General features: G+C 42.6%; 1 protein-coding gene across 1 annotated transcript in view; it reads left to right on the forward strand.

Moving 5' to 3' along the window:
• The first annotated feature begins 873 nt into the window (after nt 1–873).
• GDF7 (growth differentiation factor 7) overlaps nt 874–24,448 on the forward strand; it is a 43,331-nt gene continuing 19,756 nt past the window's right edge. Inside the window, exons 1-2 of the mRNA XM_073568112.1 lie at nt 874–974; nt 1,143–1,363. Of these exons, the coding sequence (XP_073424213.1) occupies nt 874–974; nt 1,143–1,363 (322 nt within the window). The remainder of the gene's footprint in view (nt 975–1,142; nt 1,364–24,448) is intronic.

The raw sequence follows: 24,448 nt of genomic DNA on the forward strand, positions 1-24,448 counted from the left end.
CAGATGTTATACACCAGGGGCAATGGGACCAGATGTTATACACCGGGGGCAATGGGGCTAAATGTTATACACCGGGGGCAATGGGGCCAGATGTTATACACCGGGGACAATGGGACCAGATGTTATACACCGGGGCAATGGGACCAGATGTTATACACCAGGGGCAATGGGACCAGATGTTATGCAGCAGGGGCAATGGGGCCAGATGTTATACACCAGGGGCAATGGGACCAGATGTTATACATTGGGGGAAATGGGACCAGATGTTTTATGCCAGGGGTAATGGGACCAGATATTATACACCAGGGGCAATGGGACCAGATATTATACACCAGGGGCAATGGGACCAGATGTTATACACCAGGGGCAATGGGACCAGATGTTATACACCAGGGACAATGGGGCTGGATATTATACACCGGGGGCAATGAGGCTGAATGATAATAAGACTTGTGTCCTATTACTTTACTCTATGTAAAGCACATTAGATATTGGTGTAATTCACCATAAATTCACAAATGTTATCCTACACATTTATCAGGCAGCAGGTGTAAAGATTTCCATCCAATAAGCACCCCAATATTATATTTCATCAGTCATTCTTATGTGTTACACACGGGTCTCTGACACCCCGGTCAGTAGGGGGTTACAGTAAGACCCCAGTGTCCTTCAGGAGATGGTCTCGCTCCATCCGATCATCTGCAGGTAGTAATGACAGCAGATTCCCGCTCTCGGCCACCAGAGGGCGCCCTGCTCTGTCTGATTTGACTGCTCACAGGTTATTAGCACAATCTCAGAAAAGCAACAGGGGAGTTCCCAAAGTCATCATACCCCCGCCAAGTCTCTCATTCCCGAGCAGAGTGCACTGATAATATGGATCTAAGGAAGGCTGCTGCTCTGTGTCTGGGGCTGTGGAGTGCCTGGCTCTGGGCTGGGCAGAGCCCCCAGGCTGCAGCAGTGCTCCCCTATTCTCCGCACAGAGCAGCTGCTCGGAGGGCACTGCCAGCTGGCCATGCGCTGGGCGCTGCACACAGGGGCAGCCTGGACCGTGCACTGGGCGCTGCACACAGGGGCAGCCTGGACCGTGCACTGGGCGCTGCACACAGGGGCAGCCTGGACCGTGCACTGGGCGCTGCACACAGGGGCAGCCTGGACCGTGCACTGGGCGCTGCACACAGGGGCAGCCTGGACCACGTCACCTCCAGGAAGGAGTCCGGGGCCCGGGGTGCTGTGGTGCCCCATGAGTACATGCTGGCCCTGTACAAGAGGATGGCGAGCGCTGGGCACAGAGGAGCCGCGGGCAATGGCACCAGGGAGAGGCCGGGAGCCCACACTGTCACCAGCTTTGTGGACCAGGAGCAAGGTGAGCCCCCGATACCCGAGCTGCAGACCCCCGGGTCCCTCACTCACAAGGGCACTGCTGTCACTGATGGCATTATTCCTGTGTCATCCTGCTGTATGTGTGTGGGGGGCATTCTGGGACTTGTAGTGCTTTTGTATGAAAGGAACCAAACTTCTGCATTGTGAATAGATGGGTCATCCTCAGTGTGAAGAGCATAGCCCAATATATGTGTATGTGGTGTTATAGGGGCTAGTGATGGGCAATAGTGGAGGGATGTGGGAGAGATACTGTAGATAATAGATATATTTGGGCAGATTTCACTTCTGTCCTCCCCTGTCAGCACTGATGGTACATCACCAGAGCACAGAACCTCAGCACCTGCACATTCCTGCATTCCTATCTATTGATCTACCTATCTGTCCCATCATCTATCTATCTATCTATCTACATTATCTATTTATCTATTTATTATCTATCTACATTATCTATTTATCTATCTATTATCTATCTATTGTCTATCTTATCTATTATCTATCTACATTATCTATCTATCTATCTATCTACATTATCTATCTATCTATCTATCTATCTATCTATCTATCTATCTATCTATCTATCTATCTATTTATCTAAGATCAATTTGCACCAAGGTTCCTGCCTATTATCTAAATCTATCTATCCAGTATAGATAAAGTTGCCCCTATCAGAGTTCGGGTCTCAGCCACAACGTCCGGACCACCGGATTATCCTGTACATAAAATAAATCTAAAAAAAAGTCTCATTGTCAGAGGCAAAACTTTGTGTTCATTGGCCTGGAATAAATACTAATTTTCTATCAATTTGAAATGAGAGTGCTAATTCTTCCTTCCTTTCTTTCATTCTTTCTTTCCTGCGTAATTCGTGTTTTATGGCCGTCAGTTCACCTGCAGTCCTATGTAAAACCACGGATGACACACTGTGCTATTATCATGACCGGTCACAGATGCCGTCCTCCCTTCTGGTACATCTGTACCCGGTGTGTGGGTGATTTTTTTGTTGTTCCCCCCTGGCGCCTTTTTTTCGTGTAGGCGACAGGTCCTTCTCCTCTTGCAGTCAGGAGCACAACCTGTGAGCTCGACTCCTTGTGTAAGTGGCCATAATATGTGTTAATGGAAACAATGGGGTGTAAAACGCGTGGCGGTGGGAACATTTTACCTAGGGCTACAGATGCATCATGGCCGTCCCCACAGGTCCCTTGGTCTTCCTGTGTGGTGGGATTGGGCTGACCTGATGCGCCTCCTGTTGGTTTTAAATTGCAATAGTGGAGATTTTGGGAAGATGCCTGGAAAGTCTTGTAGAGTAACCATGGAGAAATGGAGGTCTCTCCTGATTCCCACCAGCAGGCAGATAACCTGAGGGGCATGGTGCCCTTCTACCGTCCCCGCAGTGACCTCCCCCACCCCTAAGGCATGCACCTCATGTCATTTCCACCCTTCCCTTGGCTATAATAAAGCAATAATCCATTCGCCACTTACACGATCTTATTAGTTGTCACTTGTTTAACATCTCCTCATCCCTTCTGCCGGAGTCCTAAAATATATCCCCTCACCTGCCAAAGTCCTATTCTACCCACCCTTGTATCATCCAACCCAATATGTCAATTTTTTTTAAATATTTTTATTAATTACATTTTTTTTTATACATTTTTGGACTGAAAGAATAAAAATAATAGAAAGCGAATAATAAAGACGCAATGGAAAATAAACTGTAAAATAAATCAAAATTTGCAGCATTAGATACTATTTTATTTTATTTTTTATTATTCACCTTTTTTTTCATTTCAATTTAGATTTCATTTTAGGAAAAATGATACTTGCTTTTGATATATGTTGATTTATTATTATTTATTATTTATTTATTTATTTTAATTTAAATGATTTTTTTTTTTAAGCCGTTAAGTATATCAGCTATAATAATTGATCGATCCCCGGAAGGATTAAATTATTTAATAGATATATTTTTAAGCACGATGACCAATATTGATCGAATGTTTTGCGTTATTATTTATTTTATATTATTTTGTATTATTTCGATATTATTTTATTTCTACTGTTTGGAAATATTTTATCATGGTTTTATTGATCACATTTCATTATCGTTAGTCCATGGACTTATTCTTAGACTTTGAATATCCATAAATTGAATACGATAAATTGTTTTACTGTGTCGAAAATATAACCTTTTTTTTTTACCCTAATATCTAGAAATGAACGTTTCAACGTTTTAGAAAGAGTCGTCGTTTTTTCATTCAGTTTTATGAAAATAAATTGGTGGAAAAATATTGTGCTAAAATAAAAACAAGATCAAAAACGAATTTTAAATATTTAAGACATTATCGTAATTTCAACAATATAAATATATATTTTTTACTATTATTATTATTTCTAATACTCATTTGTTCCCTTTTTTAGCGCATTTATATTGATTAGTCATAGTTTTACTATTAAGGAAGATTTAGATGTTTAGACGATAAGAAGAAGAAGAAGAGAAAAGATGAAATAGGGTCAGGTAATGTGTGTAAGGGGTGTTTGTAGGGTTATGTATGAAATATAGGGATGTATATAGGAAAGCGTGCCCAGGGACAGTGAGGATACATGTGTAGGGATGAGTATATAATATGTACTCGGGGATAGGCACGTATATAAAAAATATGAACCTTCGGAGGTGTAAGAGGGATATGTATTTATGGATTAGTTTATTGGGATGTGGATATATATATAGGTATATGTATATGGGGACATATGTGTAAGGATACATAGACGGCCATGTAGGGATATGTATGTAAGAATCTGTTAGTGGAGATGTATATCAGGATAGATAGGGGTATGTACATAAGGATCTATATAGAAAGGGATAAATATGTTAGAATACATATTTGGCTTTGTATATAGGGATGAGTATATATGTCTATAATATAGAGATTTATGTGTAAGGATACCATATGGATTTAAATATATATATATATATATAGGCTTAGATATAGGGATATACATGTATAAGGATCTCTATATAGGGATTTGTATGTTGGCATATGTATATAGCGACATGTATGTAAAAATCTATAAATAGGGATACGTGTATAGGAATATGGAGGGCTACTTAGATGGGAATATATGTAAGGATACGTACATGGCTATGTAGGGATAGGTACTGTATGTAAGAATCTGTAAATAGGGAGATGTATATAGGGATACCTAGATTTGGATGTGTACATTGGGATCTAAATAAAGGGATGTGTATATTGGGATAAATATGTAAGTGTACAAACGTGGCAATGTACATAGGGATATGGACATAAGGATCTCTGTCTAGAGTTATTTATACATATATATATTTATATCAAATTAAAATATATAATTATATATTAGGATACCTATACGGATCTGTACATAGGAATTTGTATATAGGTTATATATACAAAATATTTATATATACTGTACATATACTGTATATCTATAAATAAATATATGGTATATATACATATATATTAGGACACCCATGATCTGTAGATAGGAATATGTATATAGAATGAGGATGTATGTACAGTATATACCTATATGGATGTGTTTGTAGGATCTTTCTATAGATATACGTATATTAGGATGTATGTGTGCTCATAAGGATCGCCATATAGGGATATGTATTTGGATATCTTTGTTGGGATATGTATATTTTCCCATTATTATTATATTTTGCCTCCCATGTTGCTTAAATAAATATATATTGTAAAATGAGGTGTTCTCTATCAGGAGTGTATCTGGTGGGTTTGGGAACGGGAAAGGGCAGCTGTTGGGGCACGTGCCCGAGGTGCTGCGTGTCAGGGGGCTCCACTATGCCTTGGCCAAGGTATCTAGATACAGAGATGGGGCAGATCAATGTGTCCCGGGGGGCAGGAGACTCTGCTTTGGATGGGATTTTTGTAGAGCGCTGTGTGCAGTTTCCCATGCCTGTGCCAAGTAATCACACTCTCCTGCTTCGCTCCTGCACTTTCTCCAAGCTTTTACAAGCTGATACTGATATTACACGATTTATTGGCAGAAACGAGGCAATAAATAAAGTGAATTAAAAGACACATCAGGCTAAGAGCAAATTTTTGTGGGCTGGTAATAAAAATTATAGAGGACCCCATGCTGCTCCCTTTAACCCATTCCTGTCTCCCTGGGTCTTCTGCCCATGGTTAGGCACCTCTTTAATCCAATTAGCTGGGATAGTGAGGGTTAAATCTGTGATGCTTGACCAATTGCTTAATGTAAAATGAATCCAGATGACCCCTTCAAAGAATTCCCTTATCTTCTCCAACATGCAGGAATTTCCAACCTAGAGATGACTGAAATATACCGTACATCAGAACGGCTCAGCGATTCTTTAGTTTTAAGATGTTAGTTCAGGAAGAGCAAAGATTATCGTCATTCTCGGGGGATTATCCCAGATATACAGTACAGCCATATCTACGTGTCAGGAACTGCTCTGCCGGAATGGATTGAATAATATTAGCAATATGGATATATACTGTAGAAATAGCTTATGACATTTTTGTACAGAAATCTGTCTGTCCGTCCATCCATCTTCTATTTAACTACTGTATCTACACTCCTCGACATTAAAACTGAAAAACCAAGAAGGGAAAGTCATGGAATTATTTAAGTCACAGGACGGAGACGTTACTGATCTGCAAATGATGGAAAATGGAAAAAAAAATTAAAACATCTCGATTTATTCAGTATGGAATATGAGCCACGTGCAGAAATCCTGCACTTACAGCCTCGGCTGCTACCACTGAGGTCATTAATGGTCATCTGAGGTCCGTTCTGAATTCACTTGGACAACTCATCAAGATCCTCTGCTGGCAGCTCCTGTTCAATTGCCGACCAATGACGTCCCAGATGTGTTCAATGGGAGACAAGTCCGGGCGCACTGCAGGCTGTGGGAGCACGTTTTGGTCATGCAGGCTGCTCACAGTAGCACGAGCAACATTCGGCCTGGCATTGTCATGTTGAAAAACGCGTTCTAGGACACTTTCATGTTTCCTAGTGAAGGCCCCTTCATGGAGTTGCTCACATAGTCTCATGACCAAACTCCAGTTATCATTTCATCTAAGACAAAAGTTGAAGAGGATAGATCTCCATTCCTGCCTCCATTGCCATGTTGCTCTGCACCATGATAGCCTTTCAAACTTGTGGCATGAGGTCAGTGAACTCCCATAGCTTAGCGTCTGGCTCACAGCTCATCTTCTGATGGTTTGTGTAGACATTGATTGAGGTCTTATGCTTGGAATGTGACATACAAATTCACTTGCAGTACAGAATGGACTAGATGCTGTTGTTTTAATCTGATGACACTACATGGGCAACGCCATGTAGAGGGCTTCACGAAGGAACGTCACGCAGGTCCTACTCTGGGCATTATGGTGTGGTGTAGCATAAGGTACGGTAGTTGGATCACTCTCTTCTCCATTCCAGGTACACTAACAGCTCAGAGTTATATTGATTCAGTGTGGAACTAGTGGTGCGGCCAATTCTAATCTGTGTCCCAGGAGTCGTTTTTCAGCAGGACAAGGACAGGCTGCCTGTTGCTCTTCCTAGGGGATTTGCCTGCTTGGCTTAAACGTGCTCCCATGGCCTCGTCACCAAACTTGTCTCCCAATGAGCACATCTGGGACAGGACGCCATTCGTTGGCAATTGCCCAAAGCGGATCTTGATGATTTGCCCAAGTGCATTCAGCGTGGCAGAACGTTCTTCAAACAACCATTGATGACCTCATTGATAGCAGCCGAGCTGTATGTGAGGTTTGTGCATGTGATGCTCATACTCCATACTGAATAAATCAAGATGTTTCGAAAATTTTGTTTCCATTTCTCCTCATTTCCATATAAGTAACATGTCTATCCATCCTATGATTTCGGTAATTTCACAACTTTTATTCTTGGTGTTGTAATTTCATTGTTGAGAAGTATCTCTATCTATCATCTATTATCTATCTATCCATTATCTATTAATTATCCATCTATCTATTATCTATCTACACTGCTCAAAAAATAATGTTTTGGTCACTTTTGAATGTTGGTTGTGCTTTCACACTCGTGGTAGCATGAGACAGACTCTACAACCCACACAAGTGGCTCAGGTAGTGCAGCTCATCCAGGATGGCACATCTATACGAACTGTGGCAAGAAGGTTTGCTGTGTCTGTCAGCGTAGTGTCTAGAGGCTGGAGGCGCTACCAGGAGACAGGCCAGTACACCAGGAGACGTGGAGGGGGCTGTAGGAGGGCAACAACCCAGCAGCAGGACCGCTACCTCAGCCTTTGTGCAAAGAGGAACAGGAGGAGCACTGCCAGAGCCCTGCAAAATGACCTCCAACAGGCCACAAATGTGCATGCATCTGCACAAATGGTTAGAAACTGACTCCATTAGGATGGTCTGAGTGCCCGACGTCCACAGATGGGGTTTGTGCTCACAGCCCAACACTGTGCGGCCCTCCACAGAAATGCCACCCCACACCATTACTGACCAACTGCCAAACCGGTCATGCTGAAGGATGTTGGAGGCAGCAGATCGCTCTCCACGGTGTCTCCAGACTCTGTCACATCTGTCACATGTGCTCAGTGTGAACCTGCTTTCATCTGTGAAGAGAACAGGGCGCCAGTGGCAAATTTGCCAATCCTGGTGTTCTGTGGCAAGTGCCAAGCGTCCTGCACGGTGTTGGGCTGTGAGCACAACCCCCATCTGTGGATGTCGGGCACTCAGATCATCCTCATGGAGTCGGTTTCTAACCGTTTGTGCAGACACATGCACATTTGTGGCCTGCTGGGGGTCATTTTGCAGGGCGCTGGCAGTGGTCCTCCTGTTCCTTCTTGCACAAAGGCGGAGAAAGCGGTCCTGCTGCTGGGTTTTTGCCCTCCTACGGCCCCCTTCACATCTCCTGGTGTACTGGCCTGTCTCCTGGTAGCGCCTCCAGCCTCTGGACACTACGCTGACAGACACGGCAAACCTTCTTGCCACAGTTCGTATTGATGTGCCATCCTGGATGAGCTGCACTACCTGAGCCACTTGTGTGGGTTATAGAGTCTGTCTCATGCTACCACGAATATGAAAGCACAACCAACATTCAAAAATGACCAAAACATCAACCAGAAAGCATTGGTACTGAGATGTGGTCTGTGGTCCCCACCTGCAGAACCACTCCTTTATTGAGGGTGTCTTGATAATTGCCAATAATTTCCATCTGTTGTCTATTCCATTTGCACAACAGCATGTGAAATTGATTGTCAATCAGTGTTGCTTCCTATGTGGACAGTTTGATTTCACAGAAGTTTGATTTACTTGGAGTTAGATTCTGTTGTTTAAGTGTTCCCTTTATTTTTTTGAGCAGTGTATTTATTTATTAATTATTTATCTATTATCTATCTTCAATCTATTATCTACCTATCTATCTATCTATCTATCTATTATCTAGCTATCTCATATCTATTATCTATCTTATCTCTATCTTATATCTATCGATCTATTATCTATCTTATCTCTATCTTATATCTATTATCTATCTATCTATCATCTATCTACTTGTCTATGACAAAAACAAAAACTGACCAGCAGCAATATATAACAGAATCGGACAGGTGCAAGCTGTTATGCCTGCACTATATACTGTACATACCAATGAATGCTGCAGCATTCTGCATACTATAAGACAAATGCAGACATTGAATATATGATATTTGGCTGCATTGCTGACATTTAGCCTATACTTAGAGCACAAATTGGCCAATTGATGTGTGTCCACCAACCAACCATCTTAGGGCATACCGTGGCTGCTGTACTCTTTGGTTTGCACCTGTTCACATTTGCTTTATTCTGTTAGAAGATACTGGCCACTTTTTGTTTTTCTGTAACACACTGTTGAAGGTGGTGACTGCCTCCATATCTGACCGTGCGTTCCTCCTATCAGCCTAAAGGTGTGAGCCCACGGCGGGTTTTTTCCTGAAGCGTTTACTTGGACGTCATTTGTGTTTTTTTCTTCCTATTTTATGTATCATATATGAGAGTCTTCCAAGCAGAATACATCACAAGAATGTACTGGTGACTGCTTGTAAGACCTGTTACTGTTAAAAGAAGCTCAGAAAGGCGGATCATAGTCATTTTTACATTGCCGTGCATATGTTCAATCTTTTTGCATTTTTAAAGTGCTTTTTCAGGGAGGTTCCCAGGCAGAATGCACCTGAAAAGACACTATGTGCACTTACCCTAATGATGTTTTTAATTAGTGCTTGATCAAATCTGCCCTTTAACTGTGTAGGCTTTTTTCCCGACAGAGGAATGTTTGATAATTAAGTCAGGGTGCAATCAGAGAAAGTTCGCCTTGTTGTGACTGGTGGGCTCACACAATTTGGCCAACTTTTGTACCCAAGTACCTTGGTTGCATACATCTCCCTGCTTCCAGGGTGCTGTTGTATTGTTTGGTTTGATCTATATTTTTATCTCTCCATCTATTTATATCTATGTATCGCATATCTATATATCATCTGTCTGTCTTACATGTTATACAATCGTGGCCAAAAGTTTTGAGACTGACACACATTTTGGCTTTCTCATAGTTTGCTGCATCAGTGTTTTTAGATCTTTTCGTTGGATGTTTCTATGGTTAGTGAATTACAATTCAGCATTTTTACACTTTTATTCACAAATATATCAAGTTTATGCAAAAACTCGATAAGTACAGGGATGACCCTTATTTCTCCAGACTTCTGCCCTTTGCCGGATCTCAGCTTCAGGGCCAAATCCTGACTGTTGATATCCCATTGTTAACTAATCAATGCTTGTAGTTTATCATACTTTTTGGACTTTTGTTTGTCCTCCCCGCTTTATGAGGGTTCTCAGTGGGATTGGGATATGGAGAGTTTCTTGGCCGTGGACCTAAAATGTCATGCTTTTGTTCACTGAGCCACTTTAAGTTTTCAATTCTGGTCTCCATCATGCTGTAAAAAAACATAACAGTATCGGTCCATAGAACAATATTAACACATCATTCCTACCATAACTCTGTAAAGTCAACCCGAAAAAACAATAATGTACCTTTTTCCCATTATTGTTCTGTATGTAAACTACAACTTGCTTCACAAAAAAAAAGTAACGGCTCCTAGAAGATAACGAGTAAAAATTAAAAACAAGAAGTGGAGTACTGGGACTGTGATGTCCGAGGCTGTGCGCTAACTTATTAATCGGTGCTTATTAATATGTGCTGCCAGGGCTTCTGCTCAGGCTCCATAGAGGCTTCATGTGGGTCATGTTGCTAGGCAACTCTACAAGTGCGGCCTAGCAGGCTACTACGAGCCTGCAGAAATTAGTAATTGGAAAGTCTGAAGGAAGTTGATATGGATGATTATAAGAAGCCATTATTGCTTCCTTCAGGATTTTCCTTTGTGTTATGGCTCCATGGCCTCGAGTTGCAGTGAAATTGTAGCTTTATTAGGTCACCAAATGTATTACGGTAATCACACATTGCCTCGCGGGGGATATTGTAGATCCACAGCGCCCTAGCTTAGAGGATAGGGGGAGATTAATATTCTGGACAGTGTAACTATTAGTTAAAAAATTAATGTCACAAGTAGCATTGAAGCATACTTGTACTAAGGCCTTAATGTCACAATATGGGGCCAGATTCAGGTTTATGCGTACCCCAGAGCACCAATAAGCCCCCTCTTTACTTCTATTTTTTCCTACATTTTGTTATTTTTCAGTCCACAGACTTGTATCAGGGCTGTTTTTTTGTGGTAGGAGCTGCAGCTTCTGTTGGTACAATTTTGGGACCCATACAACTTTCTGCTCTTTTTTATTCCAATATGACCAAAAACAACATCCATTTTTATTTTTTATTTTTTTATTTTGGCATTCACTGAATGAGATGTACAGTACGTTACAATATTATATCAGGTGAAACAGTTACACGTGGCGATACCAAATAAGATACTTTTTTCCCCTCTTTCTTTTTTACGATTAATTTACGTTCTGGGAAAATAATTTTTTAAAACTATTTTTTTCTACATTTTTTATTCACTTAAGGGACTTGAACTTGCCATCTTTTGTACAATACACTTGCACAATCGGAATATTGCAGTGTATTATAAAATTACCGTTCTCCTATGAAGCTCAGCCAAAGGCTGGGCTTCCTAGGTGAATAAACATGGTAGACACAGGGGCCTTCATTGTCAAAATTGTCACAATTAACAGCAGCATCTAAGGGGTAAAACTGCTGCAACCTGAGCCAGTTCCGATGGCAGCAGGTAAAGAGGTTGTCCCGGACTTTAACATTGTTGGCCTATCCTTAGTCGTCAATGTCTGTCAATGTGACACCTGGCACCGGCGCCGATCAGCTGTTGTCAGTGACGGGGGCGGTCGGAATTACTCGGTTACAGAGCTGCACAGTTCCTTTGACGTAATAATGGCCTCAGCCAGATACTGCACCCATCTCCACCAATCAGACACTGATGACCTATCCTGAAGATAGGCCATCAATGTTAAGGTCCTGGACAAACCCTTTAACCTCGGGTGCTGAATATCCTGAAAGTGCAACCACACTGTACGGTGCACACTCAGGTCCTCTGGCCATGCATTAGGCCTAACACAGAGTATGAGTATCCTCTAGTGTCCCTTTAAATAGCAATCAACTAAAATTCTGCTTTTCAATAGGATCTGGAATCAGCCAATACAGGCAACGTACACTTGTCAGATGTAATCTGCAGGTAATGTGCTACAGATCTGCCACGTTGCACATGGTACAAGCATCCACAGTGCTCCATAATAAAACTTATATCCACAGTAACCTGTAACTAATCTTCATTTAAAGGGACAAGTGACACTGTATGTGTCTGAGACCTTTCCTCCAAAAATCTGACAACACTTGGAAATGACACATGGATGTGTGAATGCAGCCCGAGAAATGGGCCCTATCTATGCCTGATACCTACTACTAAGTACTCCATTCATTCTCTTTGTCTATAGTGGCTGATGATAGTTAAAAGATAATGAACGGGCACATTTTTCAATAAACAATGGCTGCTGTTATCATTTCCCCCAAATAATAGGAGGAAATGGTTTCCTTAGAACATTGTGGATTTCCAATATTCCTGGATGACTAATGCATTACCAGCAGTGCTATGGAAAAAATAATCCCAAATCCCTTTTTGTGTGAATATGTGGGACTTTATTGTGTCTGCTGGGCACAGTGATGTGCATGATTGGGTCGTGGCCATGAGAATCCTAAGCACATGGGGTTAGCTCCTTCCCTACCTTTCATTTTTTTTAATCCCTTCTTCCAAGAGTCATAACTTTTTAATTTTGCCCTCCACATACTGTAATCATGTGAGGGCTTATTTTTTTTTTTGCGGGACCAGTTGTACTTCTAAATTATAACATTGATTTTACAACATGATGTTCTTCAAAGCAGGGAAAAAAATCCACGTGCGGTTAAATTGTGAAAATAAATGCAATTCCGACAAAGGATGAGTCATTCAAGTTTGTTTTTACATTTTTTTTATTTTACTTTATGTGTTGGTTCCATTCACTTCAGTATTGCTATGAATAGCACAAATCATGGCTTCATTTGATGCTGGCCATAGGCTGGGTTTCAATGGGGCACCATGATGGCAGGCACAAAGGTCTTCAGCAAACCGCTGGCTGTTATGACAGCTTGTTGGTGTCCCAAGATCGCGTTGCGGGGGCATCGCCCGTTGCTTATATTGACAGCCGCATTTTACCTGTTAACAGTCATACGTAGATCTCAGCTCCACCTTCTGCTGTTAGAGGCAGATCCTGGCTGCATGTCACCGCCATTATCTGCAGGGTATAGGGTGGGCTCTACTCATCTGGGAGAGCTTTATGTATGTACAGAGATGCCAGTTACCATGATGTGTCACTTACTGGGCTGCTTGCTGCAGTTTTGATAAAATCACTGTTTTATCTACTGCAGATTTACCAGTTCTCTAAATGCTGAGCTCTGTCTAACCCCGCCCACACGACTGACTGCTTTCTTTATTCACTGTGCATAGGCATAAAGCTGCCAATCAGTGGTTGGGGTGGGTTACACAGTGCTCATGAAAATGGAGGAATACTGGGCAGCAGGGTAACTTGTGCTCTAGGGATAGTCTCCTACTGATCAAACTGTGATATTAGCAAACTACAGCAAGCAGCCCTGGAATTGACACATTGCTGGTGACATGGTGACCTATCTTAGGTAGCAAAACACCTGATGACAGATTCCTTTTAACTGTTACAATGCCATTATAGATAAATTCCTAAATACATTTAATTAGCAAACCACAATTGTTTTCCCTAGTCAAGTGATAACTAGAGAATTAAAATGGCCGATGTCTTGTTGCATTGATAAAAACTTATCCTAGAATGTTATTAGGACAAGTGCCTGCAAATGTGTGAAGTAGATAACATATATAATGTATTTCACATAGACATGGTGGACAGCAGTGTGAGCTTCCTCTTCTTACCTCAGCACCACTGGTATCTACCATATTAGATCAGGTAGACAGGGTGGTCAGCAGTGTGAGCTGCCTCTTCTTACCTCAGCACTCCTTGTATCTCCAGTATTAGATCAGGCAGACATGGTGGACAGCAGTGTGAGCTGCCTCTTCTTACCTCAGCACCTCTGGTATCTCCAGTATTAGATCAGGTAGACAGGGTGGTCAGCAGTGTGAGCTGCCTCTTCTTACCTCAGCACTCCTTGTATCTCCAGTATTAGATCAGGCAGACATGGTGGACAGCAGTGTGAGCTGCCTCTTCTTACCTCAGCACCTCTGGTATCTCCAGTATTAGATCAGGTAGACATGGTGGACAGCAGTGTGAGCTGCCTCTTCTTACCTCAGCACCACTGGTATCTACCATATTAGATCAGGTAGACAGGGTGGTCAGCAGTGTGTGCAGCCTCTTCTTACCTCAGCACTCCTTGTATCTCCAGTATTAGATCAGGCAGACATGGTGGACAGCAGTGTGAGCTGCCTCTTCTTACCTCAACACCTCTGGTATCTACCATATTAGATCAGATAGACACGGTGGACAGCAGTGTGAGCTGCCTCTTCTTACCTCAGCCCCACTGGTATCTACCATATTAAATCAGATAGACTGAGTGGATAGCAGTGTGAGTGGCCTCTTCTTACCTCAGAACTCCTTGTATGTATCTCCAGTATTAGATCAGATAAACAAGGTGGACAGCAATGTGAGGAACTTCTTCTTACGTCAGCGACCTTGGTATCCCCAGTATTAGATAAGAAAGACGGGGTGGTCGACATTGTGAGCAGCCTCTTTTTAACTCAGCATTGGTTTCTCCAGTATTAGATCAGAAAGACAGGGTGGACAGCAGTGTGAGCAGCCTCTTTTCACCTCAGTTCCCCTGATATCTCCAGTGTTAGATCAGATAGACAGGTTGGACAGCAGTGGTGGTGAGCAGGCTCTTCTTACCTCAGAACCCCTGGTATCTTTAGTATTAGATCAGATAGACATGATGGACAGCTGTGTAAGCAACTTCTTCTTACCTTAACATCCCTGATATCTCCAGTATTAGATAGAGAGTGTGCACAGCAGTGTGAACAGCCTCTTCTTACCTCAGCGACCTAGGTATCCCCAGTATTAGCAGTATTAGTATTCATGTTACTGGGTCGGATTAGACTCAGCATAGCCCTTACAGTGACAATTCTCACTGAACCTATGCAGTTTTCCCTTATGTTGTGCAGCCCCAGTTAAAATGGAAATCGATAGTTTAAAAAACTAAAATACAATAATAACGTCCACCAAGTCTTTAACCGAAAATTGAAAAGAGAAAAATTTATAAAAAAATACACTAAAAAATCGCTTCCTCCACTGACTGCAGTTGTACAGCCATCCGAGATCATATTATCCAACATTGCATTTGTAATACATTAAAATTTAAGGTAGAGAATTACGAACACTAATTAAATTATTTTCAGGGTACCAGACAGAATAGATACCTAAAATTCTAAAAAAGCAGAAAAAAAAATATTGAGACATGCCACACACTGTAACATGAGGGGAAAACACAGCAATGTGTCTTTTTGAAGTTCTGCATAGGAGACTAGAACGAGTAAAGCAGCTGCTTGTCATTTTGGTCGCTGGCACTAGTTCCTACACAGAGCTCAGCAGTCGAGATGAGTTTGTCATTGAATGATGTGTGCCGGGATGACAAAACTCTCAGCATATTGAAGTGAGCTATGTTATCTAATTTGCTGCCTATGCAGTGTAAAATAAAATAGGAAAAGGATGGTGCCTAGTGTAATTAGTTCTGGCAGATTAGTATGCAAAGCAGACGCACCCAACAAGGAGGTGATCACCTTTTTTATGTGGTTGGAAAGGGTAACCTCCCGTTACAGAGTTGGAGGACCTACCTTGCGTCATGCACACTACTTATTTGCATATCCTTTCTTTTGACGCCACTCGTTGCGCTCCTGGGTGTGTTAGTGCTTGGTGGCATTTACTATATACTGCAATACTTTAGTTTATGAGTCCGTTCCGCGCACCCATTGTGGGACGTACTATTACATCCTATGTTGGGAAGAGGTTAAACATGTCAATCAGACAAATAATTATGCGCAGACAAGCCAAAAATGCACCAAAGCTATTGAGAAATTTATCACGCCTTTCTCTGGCAGGATTTTGGTCCTAGTATATGAACCGCAAGTCTTGATAAATTCTCCCTCATAGACTTTTTCGGGCAAGCTTTGCGGGTGTCTAACCTTAGCCATCCAAGAGAGGTCATCAGCTGCCAGGCGTTCCACCGATGTGCTGACACCAGAAGTGACCTCTACAAATATTAATGGTATAGCGGTATTATATTCAGCTTGTATGTTGGCACTGATTTTATTCATGGCTCTACAACTTGTATAAATATGTGTATAATGGTGGCACTGTATATCCTTGTCACTAAGGCCTGTTTCACACATCCGTTTGTGTCCATCAGTCAAAATCCGCCGTTTTGCATTTTTCTTGGCGGATCCGTTTTTTTTCCCATTGAGTTGAATTACCGGCGGATCTTGACGGATGGCCATCCGTTGGATCCGTTTTTTTGTGGATCCGCCAAAATTTTGACGTCCGCCGACATGCCCGAACGGACCATGCAACGTTTTTTCGGGCGGCAGGATCCACACTTCTCACTGCGCATGCCCAAAAGACTACACTCAGCCAGAAATTTAACCCTAAACTCTGTGCTGGTGGCAGAAAAATCTCTCTCTCTCTCTCAACGGTCCGGTGACAAACGTTGTGGTCAGTACAGGAACAGATCCGCTATCCGCCATTTTAGCGGTTTTTGACTGAACAAAAAAACTGATGTGTGAAACAGGCCTAAGACACAAACTCTATACATTATTAAATTGAACCATAGGAGAACAAAGCGGAGTAACGGATCCAATGTAGTAAAAATATATAACAATTTTATTTAATCACAATACCATATAAGCATAATAAAATAGCATGATAGCAAATAACAGAACAGACACAAGGATAGGGGAATAGAGAAGCCGTGCCTAATATCCCATATCAATATAATCAGCCACAGTATGAGTCACATAGTGTGACTGGCTGTATAGAGGGTACTGGCAAGCAAAACATAATTACCTCCTCAAAAATAAACCCAAGTGGTCAAACAGTCCTAAGAAAATGACAGGAGGCCTACCAAAGTGGATATGCATGGACACCAAAGCAGAGGGTAACCCCCGACGCGCGTTTCGCGCCCACACAGGCCGCTTTCCCAAGGGGATGATGTTTATTGCACAGCTGTGTCTTGAAGTATGATCTTTCCTTCTCCCATTTCTGATCATTGAGTGACATGCACCCCCCTTTGCCATCATCTCAGATACGCTGTGGACTCATTTAAATAAATGGTAGTTTAAATTTTTGGACCTATTTTAAATAGTTACGGAGTAGGGCACTGGCTGATTTTCCACCAATTTAAATTCATGTATAAATGGAATTAGTTTTATATACCGAACAAATGAAAAATATGTTTCTCAAAAATAGAATTCATGCTGTTGCCTCATACAGAGATATTTGTCTCTATACATACTGAAGATGAGTCAATAAACTCGAGTGAAATTGAATTCTGTTCTAATTCTACGAATATCCGCATTCGCCGAAATGCAGAATTTTTGTGATTAGCTTCCGCCCTGATTCACCAACATGGCGCTTGCCACCCATTTCGTTATTGTCACATCTTCAGATCTCCGTCAGCTGTGTTGAACTTCATGGGCCTCTCGACCAAGGCCAAGGCTTCTGGGTTTGATGTGCGCAGGAGGGTTCTGAGCACGCACCCGCACGTGGTGACGTCACGATGTTACGGCGTGTGCTGTGACCTTTGCAAATGCGTGCGCAAACCCCTACTGGGCTCATCAAACCCGTAAGCCCTGTCCTAGCGTGAGAGGCCCATAAATTTCAGCATGGCCGATGGCAATCCGAAGATGCAACAAGGCCCGGACAGGTGGTGAGAAGCAGAGGGACCAGAGAGGTGAGTGGAGGATGAGTATAAGGATTTTTTTAATTTTTTTTTACACATTATGTTTATTGTGTTCTGGGGTCCTGAGAGATCTTAAGGCATAATAAGGGAATAACTTCTCCATGTATCAAATTTGATGGGAAAAGCAACCCAAACAAGCAAATTCACATTGTGCCCGATCTGCTCATCTCCATACACCAAGTTTTGTCCATCCAGTATACAGATATGGCAGTATAATCTTCTCCTTCTTCCACGGAAAACACAACGAGACCCTCACTACATTTCCAAAAGCCAGGACAGGGATGCAGCCCTATAGTCCACACTTGCCAACATACCCAGATTTTCTGAGACTTTCCAGATCTTTCTGTAAACGGTCCCAGCAAACCTGGGATTGTACTGGACCAAGAAGTGGGATTTACACAAACCCCACCATCACATGGGCAGCCCTAGATGGGATCATGGCATTCCAAGGAGGAACTGAAGAGTCCCTAAATTGATAGCTGTATTGGAAATGATAGCAGCCACGGCAAGGGCTAAGAACAACTGGCCTCTTTATAAGTAGAGATCAGAGCAGGGTTCTTACTCTTTACAGAGAACTCTGAGGACTCTCCCCTTCCCAGTAGTCAACTGATCGACTAATACGAGCGCCCAACAGTAGAGTCCAGTGTCTCCTCCTGTGGGTAGAGATGGAAGTAGAGGCTGAAAGTGATGGCATCCAGTCCAAAACATTCAACACCACGGAGGCCACTGCCGAATGCACGACGGAAAGAGAAAAATGAAATATGTCTTAGTAATCTAAACCTGTTCTTGCTCCAGTGCCGGCCCGACACTGCGGTTTTCCATTGGACACGGGATAAATTCATGATCCATTGGATGCACTTTAAGGCCTCATTCAAAAGTCAATTTTTCAAATACAGAACACATACCCATTGTAGTCTATGGGGCTGTTTCCATGCCCTTGTATTTTTTTGAAGACCGTGTATCTGTAAAAAAGTCACAGACACATGTCCGTTTTGGATCAGAGTCATAAATCAAAATCGCCAATACAAGCATGTGGGTCGGAGAAAATCGTGGACAGTGCACGGACGGCACCAGCGTGCAATCTGTCTGCTGTCTGTTTTTTAACATTGTAATTGTTAAAAGCGATGCAGTTTTTTTATTGACATCCTAAAAAATTACTGATCCGGAAAAATGATGCATTGACCAAACACGGCACAAAACAGCATCATCATCCAATAGATCATATTGACTCAAGCCTCATGCAGATGACGAATAAAATCGGACAAGTGCTAGCCGTGGTTTTGATGGATAGTATTCGTACCCATGTTATTCTGTGGGGCCATGTTTTCCTCGGACAGAGGAAAAAAAATTGCAGCATGCACAATTTGCCTCCAAAAATCACATTCAAGTCCATGGGACCGTGAAAAATCTCAGACTGCACTCCGATGACATCCGAGTGCGGTCCGATTTTCATGGACTGACACAATGGAGAAGGTGGAGAAAGTTTTTTTTATTTTTCTCCCCACCTGCAAGGAAATTTGCTCCAAATTTGATCAAACTCTGATCAGCATAGTCGGACCATTTTTCTCAGATGGAGAGAAAATGTTCATGTGCACCTGCCCTAAGTGAGGTCTGTATGTCATTTTGATGGGAACCATAGGGCTGCATCCTAATGAAGCTTCTGACAACAGATGTGAATAAAGCCTAAAACAATTATCAATCAGAATCCATATTTTATGTTTGTTTTCATTTATAAAACTGCATTGAAACTATACCGATCGCGCACTCTTAACTGTCTCTTAAAGGGAATCCGGTATGTGCATGTAGTCCGACCTGTGGACAGCACGGTATAGAGACGGAGAAACTGAGCAGAATGATGTACAGGTTTGTTGGAAAAGATTCAGTATAACTTATATTTAATTCTTGAGATCTCTGGTATTTGTATTCATGTAAATTCAGAGGGCTTTCCTAGTAAATATGAGTCCAGTGGGCGGTCCTAGTAATATGAGTTCAGTGGGCGGTCCTGCTCAAAGATTGACAGCAATCTCTGCATCCACTTAAAAGGAAAGCTGACAGCACTCACTGAGTTAGGACGCCCGCTCTTGATTCAAGGAACCCACTTGGAAATAGCAGCAATCAAGAAAAAGTAAGAACAGCGTCCAATCCAGGTGAAGGAGTTGAAAGAAACCTTTATTCCGCCATGATATGATACAACGTTTCAACCAGCAATAGGTCTTTATTTTTATCGCTGCTGGGTGAAACGTCGTATCATATCATGGCGGAATAAAGGTTTTTTCAACTCCTTCACCTGGATTGGACGCTGTTCTTACTTTTTCTTGAGCGATCTCTGCATACACTGTCATACGGGAAAGTCTGTCAATCACTAGTAGGACCGCCCACTGGACTCATATCAATAGAACCACCAGAGATTTCAATTCATAAAGTACAAGTTATACTGAATCATTTCCAACAAACCTACATATATATAACTCTGCTCAGCTTCTTCTTTATATCTTTATTCAATATGTAAAATGCAATTTTTACTGAAACCTTTCCCACAATAATATACAGTGGCATATGCAGTGGGCACCCCTGGTCAAAATTATTATTATTGTAAATAGTTAAGCACGTTGAAGATGAAATGATCTCTAAGAGGCTTAAAGTTAAATATGACACATTTCCTTTGTATTTTAGGCCAAAAAAAATATATATAATAATAATAATCTTTATTTATATAGCGCCAACATATTCCGCAGCGCTTTACAGTTTAACAGTTTCAAAACACAAGTCATAAGTAACAACGTTAACAATACAATAATTAAAGCAAAATAAGACGAAATAAGCCACCCCTGCTCGTGAGAGCTTACAATCTACAATGAGGTGGGGGAGATACAAAGTACAGGTGTATATTTACAATGATGTATTTACAATGAAGGTCCAGCCATCTTGAGGGAGTGAGGGATGGATGGAGATAGTGAATGGGCTACTTATGCACACTTCCACATAGAATGACTTTGAATAGTGAACGTGATAGGCCGCTCTGAACAAATGTGTTTTGAGGGAGCGCCTAAAACTATGCAAATTGTGGTTAGTCCTAATTTCTTAGGGTAGAGCATTCCAGAGGATAGGAACAGCGCTGGAGAAGTCTTGGAGTCGGGAGTGGGAGGTACGGATTAGTGCAGAGGTTAGTCGAAAGTCATTTGCAGAGCGCAGCGATTGGCTAGGCTGATAGACAGAAATGAGGGAGGAAATGTAGGGGGGTGCCGCACCGTGCAGAGCTTTGTGGATGAGAACAAGTACTTTGAATTGGATCCTATAATGAATGGGCAGCCAGTGTAAAGACTGACGAAGAGCGGACACTGTTATGAATGAGTCACCGAGGAGGAATAACAAAAACAAGCTAAGCCACAGAAAACCAGAGAGGTTGGTAACTACGCGGATTGCAGACCCCTGATCCTATCCACACAACTAGAAGTAGCCGTGGAGCGTACTTACGATGATCCTAGACGCCTCTTCACAGCCGGAGAACTAAATAAGCCTAAAGCAAGAAAAGGGGAAATCTAAACTGCCCCAGAGCAGACCCCAAAGCAATAGACAGCCCCCAAACATGTATTGTCGGTGAGACAAGATGAAAACACAAACACAGATAGAAAAATAGGCTGAGCAAACAATGGGGCCCACACTAGCTAGAAAGGACAGGAAAGGAAAGATGCTGTCTGCAATCACACACAAAACCCTGCCAAAAAAGTCCAACACTTTCTGATAACAAAAACTCTGAAGTCGCTAGACTTCAATTCCCTATATCAGCACTCTGGTATATTCTGAAGACAGAGCAAAAAGAGACCAATCTGATCAGTGACAAAAAGCAAACTGGCATAAACAGAGACATAAGAATGGAAAATCTGCACAGCCCCAGCAGGGGCTGGCTGACCACAGAAACTGAGTAGACCAGACCAAATCTCATGTGAAAAAATAGCAGAGCACACTTTGCTTGAGAAAGCAGGAACAGAACTGGAAACCAGAACCTCAGGGCAGGAAAAATCACCAGCACAAAATTAGGGAGTCGGCTGACTTAAATCCAGTCAGAGACTCCTGATGTCCACTCACAGTCCTCCTCCTCAGGTGGCAGGTCTCTGCCGTTTAGATCAGTTTCATTACCTACTGTCACCACTAGAGGGATCCCGGATGGAGAACTCACGACTCCTCTGTCAACACAGCCAGCTCCACCACCCTCACCAGAAGCCAGAGGTAAACCAGAAAATGAGTTCACAACAGGACACGTCCGAGTACCGATTAGCCAAATGGACGACCCTGGCTGCTGCATTAAGTATGGACTGGAGAGGGGATAGTCGAGTGACGGGGAGGCCAATTAATAGAGCGTTGCAGAAATCCAGGCGGGAGTGGATCAATGCTACTGTGATGGTTATTGTTGTTTTCATGGTGAGAAAAGGGAGGATTCTAGAGATGTTCTTTAGGTGTAAGCGGAAAGAGCGGGCAAGAGATTGTATATGGGATGTGAAGGAGAGATTGGTGTCAAACATAACACCCAGACAGCGCGCCTGCTGCCGGGGTGTTATTGTGGTACCACCCACGGAGAGGGAAATTGTCAGACTTAGGGAGGTTAGTAGACGGCGGGAGCAGAAGTTCAGTTTTGGAGAGGTTGAGTTTCAGATAGAGAGTGGACATGATATTGGAGACTGCGGACACACAGTCACTGGCGTTCTGTAGTACAGAGGGGGTGAGGTCAGGGGAAGACGTATATAGTTGTGTGTCATCAGCATAAAGATGGTCCCGAAAGCCAAATCTGCTGATGGTCTGTCCAATTGGGGCTGTGTAGAGAGAGAAGAGAAGGGGGCCAAGGACTGAGCCCTGAGGTACCCCGACAGCAAGAGGAAGAGGAGATGAAGTGGAGCCAGAGAACAAAACACTGAAGGAGCGGTCAGAGAGAAAGGAAGAGAACCAGGAGAGAGCAGTGTCCTTAATGCCCAGTGACTGGAGCCTATAGAGTAGGAGATGGTGGTCAACAGTATCGAAAGCTGCAGATAGGTCAAGAAGAATGAGCAGAGAGTGGTCACCGTTATATTTTGCTGTCAGAAGGTCATTTGTTGTGAGTTCATTTTCCCCTTCACCATTGAGGTCTGATGAACTCCCTCTTCTGGTGAAGGAAGGTAGTGAGGCTGATTACCAAACAGCTGAGCAGAATGATGATGACTGGGTGACTGGAATTGCTGACTGGATATAAGGCAGCCGACGCCCTTCTGCCTTGCGGGTGATTTCTCTGAGGGATTCTAGGAGACCAGTCTGATTCCTGCTCCTCAAAAGCTAAGTTTTCTGCTCTGTTTTTTGCATTTGTGTTTTGGTTTTGTTTTGCCTTGTTTTTCTGGATTTCTGCCTTCCCCTGCTGGGTGAGCTGAATTCCTTTTTGCTCTGTCTTCAGAAAATACCTGAGTACTGATATAGTCTTTTTGAAGCCTAGCATCTTCAGGGCTTTTTTCCCTATCAGTCTGTTGGCTCTTGTTTTTGAGAGGGTTTTGGCGGATTGCAGACAGCAGCTTTTCTATTCTGTCCTATTTAGTTAGCTTGGGCCCCATCATTTGCTCAGCCTATCTTTCTATCTGTGTGAGTGTTTTTTCATCTTGCTTCACCGTCATTATATGTTGGGGGCTGCCTATTGCTTTGGGGTCTGCTCTGGGGCAGTTTAGATTTCCCTTTCTGTCTTTAGGCTATGTAGTTCTCCGGCTGTGATCGAGGGGTCTAGGGCACCGTAGGAACCCCCCACGGCTACTGCTAGTTGTTGTTGTTAGGTTCAGGGGTCTGCAATCCGATAGCTGCCAACTTCTCTGGTTTTCTGGACTTAGCTAGTATTTCTGTTTTTGCCTCCTACGGTGACTCATTCATAACAGAATCACCCGCTATACCGCAGATCCTAGGGTACTCAATAGCAGGAAAGAATTGTAAAAAAAAAAAAAAAGTGTGTATATTTTTTCCTCTCTATCTCTGAAGCCGTAGGGGGAATTTTTTTTTCTCTCAATGGCGATAAAGCAATTGTCTGATTGTGTGGAGCAGCTCACTGTGGAAGTGCAGGGAATTTCCACCTACCTTGCTCATTCACATGCTGCTGAACCAAAGATCCCTACTCCTGATGTGTTTTTTGGGGATCGGCCTACATTTTTGAATTTGAAAAATAATTGTAAATTATTTTTTGCCTTGAAGCCTAACTCGTCAGGGAGCTCCGCGCAGCAGGTTAAAATTGTCATCTCTTTGCTGCGTGGCGATCCCCAGGATTGGGCGTTTTCTTTGAAACCAGATGATCTTATTCTGACTAATGTGAACGCATTTTTTCAAGCCTTGGGGTTGTATGACGAACCTAATGCTATTGATCAGGCTGAAAAGACCCTGTTGGCATTGAGCCAGGGTCGAGATTCTGCAGAATTGTACTGTCAAAAATTCCGAAAGTGGGCGGTCCTTACTACCTGGAATGATAATGCCTTGGCAGCTCTCTTTCGGAAGGGTTTGTCAGAAGCCGTAAAAGATACTATGGTGGGATTTCCTGTTCCCTCTGGTC

The sequence above is a fragment of the Dendrobates tinctorius genome, unplaced genomic scaffold (assembly GCF_039654945.1).
Source record: "Dendrobates tinctorius isolate UK_male_01 unplaced genomic scaffold, ASM3965494v1 ptg000021l, whole genome shotgun sequence".
NCBI classification, from domain to species: Eukaryota; Metazoa; Chordata; class Amphibia; order Anura; family Dendrobatidae; genus Dendrobates; species Dendrobates tinctorius.